At 43.3% G+C, this 15,516-nt stretch overlaps 1 protein-coding gene across 3 annotated transcripts in view; it reads left to right on the top strand.

The window, feature by feature from the left end:
• Positions 1–15,516, top strand: part of ABCC3 (ATP binding cassette subfamily C member 3) — a 74,526-nt gene that overhangs the window by 22,152 nt on the left and 36,858 nt on the right. For all 3 annotated transcript variants that reach the window (XM_082211017.1, XM_082211018.1, XM_082211019.1), the window contains 6 exons: positions 1,941–2,117; positions 5,463–5,588; positions 7,000–7,137; positions 9,054–9,179; positions 10,191–10,252; positions 13,528–13,659. In XM_082211017.1, the coding sequence (XP_082067143.1) occupies positions 1,995–2,117; positions 5,463–5,588; positions 7,000–7,137; positions 9,054–9,179; positions 10,191–10,252; positions 13,528–13,659 (707 nt within the window). In that variant the 5' untranslated portion in view covers positions 1,941–1,994. The remainder of the gene's footprint in view (positions 1–1,940; positions 2,118–5,462; positions 5,589–6,999; positions 7,138–9,053; positions 9,180–10,190; positions 10,253–13,527; positions 13,660–15,516) is intronic.

Genomic DNA, 15,516 nt, shown 5'->3' with positions numbered 1-15,516 from the left:
TTGATGCTGGAGGTGCAGTCAGAGTTCTGCGGGATGGGGGAAATGATAGAATAATAGAATTGTAGAGTTGGAAGGAACCCTAAGGGTCATCTAGTCCAACCCCCTGAAATGCACCACCTCTTGTGGGAGTCTGTTCCACTGTCGAACAGCTCTTACTGTCAGAAAGTTCTTCCTGGTGTTTAGTCAGAATCGCCTTTCTTGTAACTTGAAGCCATTGGTTCATGTCCTACCACCCCGAGCAGGAGAAAACAAGCTTGTTCCATCCTCCATGGGACACCACTTTAGATATTTTAAGTTCGTTATCATATCTCCTCTCAGTCTCCTGGTTTCCAGGCTAAACAAACCCAGTGTTCCTCATAAGGCTTTGTTTCCAGACCTTTGATCACCTTGGTTGCCCTCCTCTGCACATGTTACAGCTTGTCAACATCCTTCTTGAATCGTGGCACCCAGAACTGGACACTTTATTCCAGGTGTGGTCTGGCCAAGGCAGAATAGAGCAGGACTATTTCTTCCCTTGAATCAAACAGGATGTTGGGGAGGAGGAATATGTAGCAAAATAGATTGGTCAGAGCAGAGGTTGACTGAAAGGTCAGAATAGAGTTGCCGGGAGTGTCAGTATTTGGGAGCTCATAAGAGCCTTTTAATTATTTAATTAAATGTGCTTAGGTGTAACTGGCATATATACTCTCATTTCTAATTTAAGGGGTTGGGCAACATTGCCCAGGGTGCAAGAAAATCCACCCATGATCAGATTGTAGCCAGTGGCTTCTAATAGCATTGGACTTAACTAGCATCAATTTAGCAGAAAGTTCTACCCCATTGTATTTTTTTAAAAAATGCATCATCTACATCAAGGCTGTGGGGATCTGTGGCCTTCCCGATGTTCAATCTCCAATCTCCATCAGCCCTAGCTAGCATGACTAATGGTCAGGGATTATGGAATTTGAAGTCCCAACATCTGGAGGGCCACAGGTTCCTCATTCCTGCTCTGTGTGATGGAGTCAGAGGAAGTTGACCTCATGATGAGGAGTTACTTTAGTACCATGAAAGGTCAGTGGGGTGGCTAGGGTGTCAGACCAGGCCAGATGGGACTGTGGTCCAAATCAGTGGCGTAGCGTGGGTTGTCAGCACCCGGGGCAAGGCAAGTAATTTGCGCCCCCTCTGCCCTAGGGGCAGAGAGCTGCGAGTGCACCCCCCAGATGTTGCGCCCGGTGCGGACGGGCCCCCCTGCACCCCCCACGCTACGCCACTGGTCCAAATCCCCACTCAGCACTGGAGCTCATGGGGCAGCCTTGGGTCATTCACTGTCTCTCCACCTAACCTACCTCACAGAGTTGTTGTGAGGATAAAATGGAGAGTGGAAGAACCACGTGCCTCTCTTTGAAGGGAAGATCGGATAAAAATGTAATAAATGATGAAGATAAAGTAAGTGCCAGAAGTTAGCATTATCTGGGGATCTTCATAGGTCTCCATCTCACTGTGATATCACAATATGCTCTGGGTGATTAAGAAAGACCTTGAATAGTCTTCCATTAGGGCGAGAAAAAAATGTTTAAGGTACCCCGTCCCACCCCACAAGCTGGTTTCATCTTATGGTACTTATTAAGTGGCAGAGGCAGTCAGCTGCACATGAGAGAGAGTGTGTGTGTATAACTAGTTCCACTCAGAGATATGAAAAGGCAGGAGGTTATCAGGTGTGTCAGGGCTGAGATGAAAGAGTGCATTGTGTTGCATTAGAGAATGTGGGCTGATATGGTGAATTGTTGCATTATGGTACAAGTAGGCTCAGAGGGCGTTAAGTGCTCGGATATTTGGCTTTGCATTTCCTTCTGGGGTGAAAAACATGTCAGAGTCACTCGGCTCTTTGCTGGTTTGTGATAGAGGCTTGGAGCAGTCAGTATCCCTGTTGTGTCCACTAATGCTTTCCCTATCCTTTCCAGGATCCCAACCTTACGCTGCACACTGACAGCCCAGACCTAACACCATGTTTCCAGATGACTGTTGTGGCATGGGTCCCGTGCTTCTATCTTTGGTGCATCTTGCCCTTTTATCTCCTTTATCTAAAATGCAACAACCGAGGCTACATTGTACTGTCTGTGCTGAGCAGGTTTAAAACGGTAAGATGCGGCGCGCATGCACACACACACACACACACACACACTGACTGCAGATAAGGGCAGAGTTTTGTGCCTAATGAGAGAAAATGGCTAGAAAAAAACTTAATCGTATGCCCTCCATTCAAAATGTCACGAAATAACGTGATTGTGATAATCTGCAAATTGCCTTTGTACTGTCAGATAAGTTTTTGAAGCATGGAATTTGGCTTTACGAAAATGATAGACTTACTGCTCTGATGCAGCTTTCCTCAAACTTGGGTCCCCTGATGTTCTTGAACTACAGCTCCCATCATCCCTGACCACTAGCCATGCTGGCTAGGAATGATGGGAGTTGTAGACTGACAACATCTAGGGACCCAAAGGTGAGGAATGCAGTTTTTTGTGTTTTGTTTAAACAAAAGGAACATAAGAAGCTGCCTCATATCTATCAGACTCTTGGTCCCTCTAGATGGGCACTGTTGACGCAGGGTTTCAGGCAGGAGCATTTGCTACAGCTGCCAGGAATTGGACCTGCAAAGCATGTGCTCTGCCACTGAGCTAAAGCCCTTCCAAAAGCATGAGCAGACCCTTCCAAAGGTTCTGGGTGTGGGTGGGAGAAAATGGGGGAAGAGCTTCTGCCACTTGCGTAGTTAGCTAGACTCCTTATTTTCTGAGTTCTGGCCTCCCAGACTCTGCACACTTACTAGGTCTTTAGACAGCCTTCCTTCCTTTCACTCAACATTCCCATCCGTAAGCAGGTCGTGTGGTGAGGTGGAAACACCCTCCCAAGCTGGTATCACTGGCACTTACCTGGATGGGGCAGCATGGCAGCAAAGTCAGGGCTGCACACATATACCAGTGGGAGCACTGCATTGGCAGCAGTGCTTCCCTCCCCACTGCACTCTCACTGACCTGACCTTGCTGCCACTGCCTAACCCCATCCAGGGAAGCAGCAGCAACGCTGGTGTCGGGAGGGTAGCTCTGCTGCACCGCACACTCCGCTACTGCATTTCATCACTCTGTGCAGCTATCCGTTTTTGCTGCTAAAGATCTTTTCCCACTTTTGGAAGCAATCGTTTGGATGATTAAGTGATGGGCATGCATTTTTAATTGGGTTTTAATCTCAGCTGTCCTCTGGGGGGGGAGAGTTCTGTTTTGGTGGCGTTATTGCTAATAATTAAGAAAATCTCTTGACCCAGGTGTTACTTTTGTTTCCTGTTGAGTTTCACGTGATTTGACAGGGTTATAAATTCAAGAGAAGGAGGAATCTATTCAATTTATTAGATGGATGCAGCCCATCACTTATTGAAGTCAACAGCCAAATCTCTATAGATTTTTAAAGCTGTACTGAAACAATGTGCTTCCAGCTCACAGCAAATTTAACATCTCATGACTTCCCTTAAGCAATCCACAAAGAGCACCATCTGACCATGTTGATTTTCAGCAGGTGATATTTGAATGTTGTGGACACGTGAAACTGCTGTGCCTCCATTCAGTTTAGATGTGCCCTTCAACTCAAGAGAATAAAAGCATACAGCCTTCTAAGAAGTGGCAACAATTAAAAGAAATTCATGAAATGATGGGTTGTTACAAAGATTTAACCTCACTGCCATTTGCCACTTCTAAATAAATGCTTTGGTTCCAAAGCTAAGCTCCTAAACCAGCAGAAGATTTAAAGTTCACAGAGTGATGTAGGTTTGCGAGGGGAGAGTTTGGCCTTTTGTCGTCACAAGCAATACCAAGCACTGGCACCCTGACTGTGTAGTTTCCTTCTCTTGTGTTGGAGGGCACATCCAGGGTGAATGGCAGCACAAATAGTTTCCTTCGTACTGCAAGCAGATGGAACATCACTGTCATTGATATGGGACTTGCAAAAATATTGCGCAAAAAGTGCAATAGCAAACCATCTGCCCTGTGATTTTCCTGGTGCAGGCATGTCCCCACTCATTGCTCACATGTCTTGAAATGTACATGTAGTTGCCTCTGCATGGGATATTGGTACTCTAAGACAAGCTTGTGAATAGCCGATTGCCAGTAGGCTGTGGCAAGTACGAATCACCTCTGGCTGAGCAGCAAGAAAGCATATGCTTGCAAACGGAAATAAAAACCTGTGCAGTTTTTTTCTGCACTTGGGCAGGAAGAAGCAGATGCACAAATAGAAGACGGGGGACATTTAGATTGCCAGTAGTACATGTGAAAAGGATCTAGGACCACAAGCTTAACTTGAGTCAAAAGTGTGATACAGCAGCAAAAAAAGCTAATGCTATTCTAGGCTGCATTACCAAATTATAGTGTCCAGATCAAGGGAAGTAATAGTCCCATTCTATTCTGCCTTGGTTAGACCACCTCTGGAATACTGTGTCCAGTTCTGGGCACCACGATTTAAGAAGGATGGTGACAAGCTGGAATCTGTGCAGAGGAGGGAGCTGGGTATGTTTAGCCAGGAAAAGAGGAGACTGAAAGGAGATAGATAGCCATCTTCAACTGTCTAAAGGGCTGTCACATGAAGGATGGAGCAAGCTTGTTTTCTCTTGCTCTGGAGGGTAGGGCATGAAATAATAATAATAATAATTAATAAATAATTTAATATTTATACCCCACCCATCTGGCTGGGTTTCCCCAGCCAATCTCGGCTGCTTCCAACAAAATATTAAAATACAATAGTGCGCCAAACATTAAAAGCTTCCCTAAATAGGGCTGCCTTCAGATGTCTTCTAAAAGTTTGGTAGTTGTTGTTCTCTTTGACATCTGGTGGGAGGGCATCCCACAGGGAGGGCGCCACTACCGAGAAGGCCCTCTGCCTAGTTCCCTGTAACTTGGCTTCTCGCAGCGAGGGAACCGCCAGAAGGCCCTTGGCGCTGGACCTCTGTGTCTGGGTGGAACGATGGGGGTGGAGACGCTCCTCAGATATACTGGACCGAGGCCATTTAGGGCTTTAAAGGTCAGCACCAACACTTTGAATTGTGCCCGGAAACATACTCCAAGTTACAAGAAAAGAGATTCCGACTAAACACCAAGAAGAACTTTCTGGCAGTTATTCAACTGTGGAACAGACTCCTATGAGAGGTGGTGAAGTCTCCTTCACTGCAGGTTTTTAAGCAGAGGTTGAATGGCCATCTGTCATGGGTGCTTCAGTTGAGCTTCCTGCATTGTAAGGGGTTGGACTAGATGGCCCTTGGGGGTCTCTTCCAACTCTATAATTCTTTCTCCTCTTCAGGCCATCAATATTGTACAAACAACTGCCATGTGTAGGTGTGGGCAGGCAGGGACTAGTAATTTTTATGACTAACGTGCAAGGCTGCTTTCAGAATATGATGCAATATAAATGCTCTTTGAATACATACATTCTCTCTCTTTCTTTTGAAGGTCTTTGCTTTTGTTCTCTGGTGTGTTTGCTGGGCCAATCTCTTCTACGCTTTCCATGGAATTGTTCAGAGCAGAACCCCAGCACCCGTATATTTTGTTACACCCTTACTTGTTGGCATCACAATGGTCAGTATGCCTTTCTGTTGATGTTATTGATTGCATGGGGGTCAATGCTGAAACGTGATGTGAATTAATTTTCTTAGATCAGGCAAGGCTGCCTCTTAGAATCCCAGAGATGGCTGTGGAATTGACTGTTCAGTTATCAGCAGCAAATTTAGTGGAGAGAATGATGGCAATTATTATGGGAAAACACAGGAAGCTGCCTTATACTAAGCCAGGCCATTTGATTTGTCCCTCTAGCTTAGTACTGTCTACACTGACTGGCAACAGCTCTCCAGAGTTTCAGAAAGGAGTCTTTTCCAGCCTTATCTTGAGGTGTCTGAGGTTGAACCAGGGACCTTCTGCATTCAAAGCGATTTCTCTGTCACTGAGCTAAGGCCTTGCCATAGAGGAGGCAGACAGAACTTTGACAGATGTGCGTTTCAAATTGCTTTTGCCATTCTTCATCCTCTTAATTTATCTGTGGAGTCCTCAGGGCTACTGTTATATGACAATATGTCATATTATCTTGGATTATACAAGATCAGCAGTTCTGAAACAGCCGAATTCTGAACAAAATAATTATTTGAATGATAATAAGAAGCAATCGTATCCTTAAAGGGTATAATTTTTCCATCTAGTTAATACTGTCTATTTCTCTTCACGTTTTAAAAGTCAGCACTGGAGAATTCTGCATATAAGCAAAGGAGGAAGGGTCATTTTTACTGTTCTGCACTGCACAAAGTTTTTCCTTGCCTTTGTGGCAAGAAAGCAAATAATATTTTCAGTGAGCCTCTATGAAATCTAAAGGTTGTATGATGGAAACGAACATGAAAATACAAATGTGGGATATCTGAGTTAAAAGGCAATAGCCATGTCTTCCTGGATGAGGAAAAAAAAAACCAAGCTGTTTCCTTATTTTTATATATATACAGTAATTATGCTGTTATCTAGTTCTAAAGCAAAGCGCTTTTTCTTTTGGTGGGGAGAGGGAACGGAACTATGGCCATATTCATGCCATACATTTAAAGCACTATTATGCCACTTTAAAGAGTCATTGCTTCCACCAAGGATTCCTGGGGACTGTAGTTCATTAAGGGTGGTGAGAGTTGTTAGGACAGCCCTATTCTTTTCACAGAGCTACAGTTTTCAGAGTGGTTTAACAGTCAACCCCCCTTCACAGAGGACTCTGGAAATTGTAGCTCTGTGAAAGGAATAGAGGCCACCAATCAACTCTCAGCATCCTAATACTTTGAGTGTTTAAAGTGGTACCATAGCGCTTTTAATGAATGGTGTGCATGAGACCAATGGAAGCGGAAGAACAAACAAACCGACAGCAGTGTTTCAGATCCAGTCTTTTAAACCAAGCTAAGAGATAAGGAGGCATTCATTCTTTCACAGCTGTAATCCATGTGTTCCACCTTTACTTTCTCTGCAGCTGTTGGCCATGTTGCTCATCCAGTATGAGAGGCTTCATGGAGTTCAGTCCTCAGGAGTTCTCATCATCTTCTGGTTCTTGTGTGTGCTGTGTGCTGTGAGCCCTTTACGGTCCAAGATCATTGGTACTGCAGCTCAGGTAAATGGGATATGTCTATGTTATTCAGGATGTGTACATTTATGACATGTTTTCCCCAAATTAGTATTTAGGGAGGGAGATGGCATGGCACTCTGTGGGGAGAGGTAGATCTAATGGGAGTTAAGGGTGGAGCAGCTTGTGTTACTTTCTGCTGCCTGCCTCTTCCAAAACACCAATACCTGGGACATTCACAGGGTGCTAAATACAAATAAAGGCAAGCTAATGGACTGTGAATGTGAGTGGAGGCTATGGGGACACTGCACTGCAGAGAGGAGTGTTTCCTCTTCTCAGAGAAAAGGAAGGAAAGTCAAGCTCCTCTGTAAAGGCAGGAAGATAGGGAGGTCTCTTGTCTTATGTGTCTTTGAAAGGAGATACTGGAATGAAAATCGGTGTGTTCAGATTTTATTTCTGTGTTTATTTCTTTAGTGACCTGTACCCCACTTTTCCTTACAAAGTGAACTCAAAGCAGCTCACTTAATGAAAAACAATGCAATGCATTAAATAAATACAGTATCATCACCGCCACCAAAATCAAACACCACAAACAAAACATCATCAATCATTTGAGGTAACGAAGCTAGAGCAACAAAATCTAGGGAAGCTAATCTTCTAAAAGCCTTCTGAATCAGCCGTGCTTTGGCCAACTGCCTGAAATAATAAAGTATGAAAGCCTGGCAAACCTCCTTAAGGAAAGCATTCCATAAAGTGGGTTTAACTGCTAAAATGGGCAAGGTCTTAGTGGCCGTCTGCCATATCTCATTCAGCAATGCCACTTGGAACAAGGCCTCAGACTTTGAATGAAGCATGCAGGATGGAAAATAATGGGAGAAGGCAGTACTTAAGGAATCCAAGTCCCAAGCCATTTAGGTCTTTAACGATCCAAATCAGCACCTTTCATTTTGTCCAGCAGTGAATCAGAAAATAGTTCAAATCCAACAAGGTGGGAGTCATATAACTAGAATGTCTATGACAACCTTCACCACTCTACTGTCCTCCAAATGTTTGGACTACAGCATCTGTCAACCCCCTGCCCCTCTCTGGCTGGGGCTGATGGGAGTTGTAGTCTTAAGGGTGCCTGCAGACATGGCAGAATATTGCATTAGTTTTCCTGATTTTAATGTTGGCACTCCTGTCCCATTTTCTATTGTTCCTTTCACCTGTTGTGTTAGGGAACTGTGACTTTTTGACCAATATACTGGCATGTTGTGTTAAATTTCATTCACACCAGTGGCCATGGTGTGACACCACAAATGTCATTGGACAATGTTGCTGCTCCCCCACCTTTTCCAAACATCAAACAATCAACTGGTTGATGGGTGCATGGGAAAAATTGGGCAAGGGGCTTTGCAAACCCCACGCTTGGCACCTGGGAAGCACTTGACATCAGGTGCAGGGCAGGTGACCATGGCTTGGATGAAATGGCCTTGCAGGCCAAATGGGGAGGCCTTGAGGCTCAGATTTCTAGCCCAGAAGGCAGGATCTTCCATACTTCTTCACAAAGGAAGAGGGTGGGGATTGCAGTTGATTCCAGTGGGAAACAGCTAAGGCACCAGAGCAAGACTTACTATCACACAAGATCCTAAAGAGCTTTATTAGGCTTTGCACTTAATAGCCACCTGAAATATTAAATATTTGTTTTTAATAATAATATTTTATTAATCGAATGGTCTTTTTCCTCATCAATGTCCTAGGGAGACAGCGTCGGTGTTTCACCCCATGAGTTGATTAAATAATTTGTTTTTTCCCCCTCAAGGGGAGCATATACATACAGCACTATATATGTCTGTTGTTTTACCCAATTTCTCCTTTGACCTCATTAACTTTTCCACTTTCATTAACCATTTAACCTTTTCCTGCGCCTTTAGTGAAGAACACTTTCCTTGTGTATTGACTCAAAATCTTGTATCTCTCCCTAGAACCCAATGGAAGACAGATTTCGGATTATCACATTTTATCTATACTTGGCACTGATCCTTGTAGAGTTGGTTCTTTCGTGTCTTAAAGAAAAGCCTCCATTTTTCTCTCCGGTTAACTTAGACCCTGTAAGTAAGTCCTTCTTACAGTGACTGCCTTCTATAGTTTCTCATGAGCAACCAAGCTAATTTAAGAATGCATGTCCACATCCTCTGATTTTCCTGGAAGGTGTCTTGGAACAAACCACTACATCTCACCTTAAGTGTCTCTGATTAGGGTTCTGCCTCTGGACTATATGCTTAAGGAAAGTATTTACCTTAGACATCAACAATTGTAGGCTTCATGTACCAAATCCAGCCCCATGACAACCTGCTCCCTATCCACAACCCAGAAGCAGGCATGGTGTGAGTTTGGACTAGCTGGTAGCCTATTTTGAAGAAGCCATGTGTGAGAGGGCTGTACTTAATGAGGTGCTAATTTATGTGTGATGTTCTTTGCTAAAAGGGCATTGTGGAGGGAGAGGGCAGAAATTGGGACAGCAGCCTGGTGAAGTAGTTGATTTTTGGTGGTGGTGGGATTGTGGGATGTTTGTCTCTTTGTGTGACAATTAGTAGCTGGCTGTGTGTGAAAGAATGGGCCAATCGTACCTTATTTTCATATGGCCTGGAAGCTGATTGTGGATTCTGCAGTAAGAGAAAAGCTTTTCTTTCCATTCTGCCACAACCTGGTCTTAATAAAGTCTGCTGGCAGCAGGACAGAGAGGCTTTTTATTGTCTTGCCTCGTGGTCCCCCCCCCCCCGGCTGGCTGCTCCATCAGCAAGGATCCCCTGTGCTTCCTATCTGGTAATAGCTAAAACACACATCCACTCCTTGCTTTTATGTCTGCTATTAGCAGGATTTGTTGAGATCAGATTGTGAAATCCAGCCATAGCCCTTCAAACACCGCTCAGAGCTGGGGGAAGGTGGTGGGGAGCAGGAAATTGGCAGGAGTTCCAGCACATCCTTAATATATACATCCCAGGATATATCGCCAAATGATTTTGAATGCATGGTAGTCTTTGGCTACAAAAGCTTTGGCTAAAATATTGGATTTTTTTTAAAAAAACCTACAAATTCATGTCTTCAACTTTTTATTGTAGAATCCCTGTCCAGAGTTAAATTCTGGTTTCCTTTCGAACATCACATTTTGGTGGTTTACAAGGTAAGCATTGCTGAGCTCTCGTTGATATCCTCTATTTTGCTGAAAGCAATATTGAAGTGGCATCCGTACAAGAGATTCCCCTCGTGCTCTTGGTTGCCTAGCTACATTCCTATACAATACAGCATTCATTCATGCTCTTCCCTCTACCCCACACCCAGATGTTTTGTGCTTATTAGAGTAGAGGTTAACAAAAGTACTCAGAACAAATTCCTGAGCTTTAGAAGTATATTTAATTCTAAATATATTTCCTTTGCACAATGGGCTGGTTGGTGGATCTCAGGATTCTGGCAGAAAACGAAGTACTGTAGTTGCAGCAAGCCTCAAGCTTGCCCATCCCTGGTGTAGATCACCTTTCAGAACTGAGGTGCAGGAAGTGTGAGACAGCAGCTAAGTTCACAGATGGGAAACTGGAGTGCTGTGTGCTTAATTCCAGGTTGGGAAATGCTGGCTAACACTCTGAACAACTTGCACAGTGATGTTTGAATTGGCAATTAAGGTTCAGGTTTCATTTCCTGTTGGAATCGTATTTTATAGGGTGTTTTTTATTATTCTTACTGTGCAGCAGGAAAAGAAACTTGAGTCTAGTGTGTAACATGATGAAACAAATCTTTGTCAACCTTCAACTCTCCAAAAAATGTCTTTTTTTTAAAGGGGAGGGGAAATTGCATTTTCCCCCTCTCCAAAGAAGAGGGAGATTATTTTAATAAGCCGTACTTTGTGCAAGGTTGAAGAGGGTTATTTTGCCATTTAGGGGGGGAAATCTAAGCTTTTATCTTCAAGGTTCTCTTTGCAATTAGAAGACATCAATAGTTGTTGTTAAAAAACCAGGGCTGAGAATAGAGTTCTGAAAGGCAATTTGCACATTTTCATTCATAAGTCTGTTCCATCTGATTTCCACATTAATCTGTGATTTTAAAAAAGGAAAAAACTATACAAAAATTGTATTTGCATACCGGTGACTCACAACTTATGTGGGGGTTACATTCCAGGGATAGCGTTTAAAGGCAAAAGTGTATCATCAAAACACACTGGGTGCAATGGTGGATGGGCTGGCGAAAGTCTTTCACCCCAGAAACCCACCCACTTTCTGTCCCTTTAAAAACAAAACAAAAGTCAAGCATGTTTACTGTATGGGCTGAGTAATAAAGTCTGGGCTACAAAAGAAAGAAAGAAAAATGAAAGTTATTACCATAGTAAAGTAAAGTATATTGGTGTCATTGGTTTGTCAAGTGTAGTTCCAGATTTGCCAGGCCTGTGATGATGGCTGCTTTTTAAAGCCAAAAACCATATCACAGAATTTTACATAAGTGCAAAATCTTAGTGATAATTACTTTTCAGTCTGCGAATTAATTCAGGAGATGCATATTAGGTTGGCTCACTTTTAAAAAGGCAGACCAAACTGAATTCTCCCTAGTTCTGAACCTAGCAGCCTATTCATTGTGCCACATCGTCCCGTAGAGATTCCCACTTAGAAACTGAATAAAAGACTTTCCACCTAGCAACAGGAGGCTCAGCTGCTTCCTTTGCTGCAAATGGCAAATGCATGGATGAAAAACTAAGGCCTCAAGGAAAATAGTTAATATCTGGAGACTTCCAAGCGTTAGCAATTCTGTTTGCAGAGGTTGGATAGTTGTTTGATGTCAACTTAAAATGCCACTTTCCTACCAAGATTTAAATCATTTTGTCCTAGTTTTTCCACTTAAAGAGAGATGGGTGAACTTGTAGCATTTGTAGTCAGTTCCCAAATTCAGTTGAGTTTCTGCAGGAGGACAAGAGGTCAACAGAGAGCTATTTAACATCCTTGACAGCCGCAGTTACATTGACGTCAGTAGTGATCTTGTTGCCATGTGGGAAAAGCAGGAGCGGGGAGCCAGAAAAAAAATGCATTTAAGGTTGGCTACGGTCAAGGTTCAACCACTAAACCCCTTTATGTTTGTGGATATCATCACTGTAATAAATGAAAGTATGTGAACAGAGTTGTATGTGAACAGACCCTCTTGTTTGCCAATACTTTAGTATTATGCCAAAGATTAGACAGGATTTTGAGGGTGCCCAAGGTGATGGCAAAGCACACCAGACATTTATGGTGGGATAATTGGAGGCATCAAGGAAGTGCTAAAAAGTGTGATGAAGTTGAAGTTCTGGTACCAGACATACAATATTTGCCTGGTGAAACTGCTTTGAAAATGTGCTAACCTCATCTTGTGCACTTACCATCTTTACTCCCAGATCGAACGCAGGGAAAACCTTGTGTTTTGGTTTGCATCAGAAAACCAAAGCACAGCACTGACTGGCCAGTGTTTGTGTCAATCATGAAGCAAAATCCCTCCTTTTGGGGGCAGGGCTGTGCACAGTGCTGATTAGTTATGCCTTGTGACAGCCACAATGCCACCTCCTCTGCTTCTCAGAGCACTTTTAAAGGGCGTTGAGCAAGAATACAAGCAAGGTGTTGGTGCGGATGGGGGGAGGGAGACAGAAAAACGAAGTGGACTGCCTACTTGAAGGATTGTGGAAGAGGGCAGGACGCTGGTGCATCCAGAGACTATATGTGTGTCATTACTGAGGCGAACATTGGAGAGTAGATGGGAAGCAGAGCTCACCCCTTAGGAGAAAAACTTGGCCTTACAGTGGTACCTCGGGTTAAGAGCTTAATTCGTTCTGGAGTTCCGTTCTTAAGCTGAAACTGTTCTTAACCTGAGGTACCACTTTAGCTAATGGGGCCTCCCGCTGCCGCCACGCCACCATTGCACGATTTCTGTTCTCATCCTGAAGCAAAGTTCTTAACCCAAGGTACTATTTTTGGGTTAGCGGAGTCTGTAACCTGAAGCATCTGTAACCTGAGGTACCACTGTACTCATCTTTGATCACCCCTTTGTACTTGCAGTCAGACCAGAAATTCATTTTATGTTAAACACATGGCCATTGCTGCAAACGGCAAATAGGTATTTCTTTCCCACCTCCCTACCTGTTATTTCCAGAACAATTTACCTGTATCCACAGCATTGTGCATGTCCCCCTTCCCCATCCCACTGATAGCAGCATGTGATGTGGGGCAGGGAAATGTACAACAGCCTCTGCCATCCAGTAGCTGGGTAAGTTGTCCTAGATGCCTAGTGTAGAAGGAGGAGGAATTAAATGTGTGTGTGCTCACATGCACTGTCTGTAGAGGTCTTCGCACATTAAGCATAACACTGCAGTACTCTCTTCAGAAAGGCTGAATTGTGTGTCCAAACTGATTACCAACGTCCTTTTATTTTATTTTTTTTACAATACAGTATGGCAATCCAGGGATATAAGAAGCCTCTTGAAGATAAAGATTTATGGTCTCTGAATGCGGATGATAAATCTGAAGTGATAGTACAGAAGCTGCAGAAAGAGTGGGATAGGCAAAATCAAGAAGTGCAACAGTAAGTTGGCTTTGCCTTAATAAGTCACTCTTAGGCTCCCTTTTGTGCATTAACTCTTGCGTTTTAACTGTGCTTTAGAAAATCAACAAAATTGTGTGCCATCGTAATGTGTCCAAAAAATAAATAAATAAATATTGCAGCCTACATAAATGATGATAACTGCAAAATGCATAATTAAGCTAATGTGCATATGTTAAGCTAATGTGCATATGTTAAGCTAATGTGCATGTGTTTGCTTGTTTTGCATAATTTGTTATGCTTTTGCTAATCAAAAGATGAGGCAAGGATCCTCAAGGCACTGGAACTCTATCTCAGAACAACCAGGAACCAACCCCCATTCTAGTGTCACATTTTACCTGCATTTTCTATCACACTTTCAAGATTATCTTAATAATAATAAAGACTAGAACTTTTCTGGGGGGAGGGGGGAAAAGAATCCGTGTCCAGGCTCCCAGGACCTTGTGCGGGGAGCTGGAGTTGAGCAAATGAGCTGGACCGTAGGGAGCTGTTGACCCAGCAAGAGATTAGAGGAGAACTGGAAGGGATGATGATGATGATGATGATGACAACAGCAGCAACAACAACAACAACAACTTTTATTTATATTCTGCCCTCCCTGGCCGAAGTCGGGCTCAGGGCGACTAACATCAGATATATACAGTAACATTAATATAAAATCAAACAATAATTAAATTACCTCCTAAAAACAGGTCAATATCCTTGTTGCCAGCTTCCTCTCTTCCACTTCCTCTTCCTCTTCCTCTGCTGGGTGATTGTTTACAGTGTTTATGTCAATCTCCCTTTTCTGGAGTGGACCCTGGTTCATTCTTCCAGGTTTCCCATTGGATCTGCAGCTGCCTTTGCTCTTGAGACCCAGGTAGTGACGGTGGAGAACTGGGGATGAAGATGGGGCTTGGGATGAGGTCGGAGGGGTTATCAGGCTGCCTCGGGACTAATGTGGGTTCTTCCAACTCCTCAGTTGTGCTGCTGTTCCCCACAAGGTGTTTCATGTCTCTTTCTCAGAAGACATATCTCACTGGGTCTAGGTTGTGTGGGATCCCCTTGGAAAGCTGAGATTCTCAGAACAAACCCATACTTGCATTGAATGGTTGTGGAATACCCACCACCATGTTTATGTGGCTTTTTGGAGAGGGTTAGGGTTTGCATTAGGATCATCTGTCTAATGCATTAAAAAGAGAATTGAATTACTGAAGCTAAATGCAGAAGAATTGGACATGCATATAATAAAGAGCAATGCAAAAGAGAGAGAGCAGGAATTGTCAGTGTACACATCATTTTCCATCAGAAAGTTTCAATGATCTGGTCTGCTCATAGGAGCCAAAAAAGTTATTTTAGTGTAGCCACCTGCCATTGAACCAAGAAGAAACAGATGGTACAGACCAAAGCATGTTAGTTGAGCATCTCTCAGTGACACCTAATTCCATACTAACCATCTGGCACACTGCATAGGAGTTCTGTATTCTCATTTACATGTGTGTATGCCTTGTCATGCTTCCGTATCATTCTTTGGATTTCAATTGAAATTGTAACTCTTGTCCTCTCTGATTCAGCCTCCATATTTTGGAAAGTTGTTTGTTCACTGTGACCTGGACACCTCTTAAGATATCATAACCTTTTTTTGCATGTGGTTCCTGAGATCAAGGTGCAGCTTTTTGTCTGTGTTTGGATACAATGAAGATGGACGACTGAACCTTTCAAAACTGCACTGTTTTTAACCATTGATTTCAAAACTGCTGATTTTGTTTCTTAGAAATTCTGAGCCATGCCTAGTATGAGGCTGCTAGTGTTAAAATGCAGAAAGCTACTTTATGTTTTAAATCTAAACTAGGTCACATA

This window comes from Podarcis vaucheri (assembly GCF_965113315.1).
Source record: "Podarcis vaucheri genome assembly, chromosome: 2".
Classification (NCBI taxonomy): Eukaryota; Metazoa; Chordata; class Lepidosauria; order Squamata; family Lacertidae; genus Podarcis; species Podarcis vaucheri.
The sequence above is the reverse complement of the archived record's forward strand: the minus strand, read 5'-3'. Positions and strand labels throughout refer to the sequence as shown.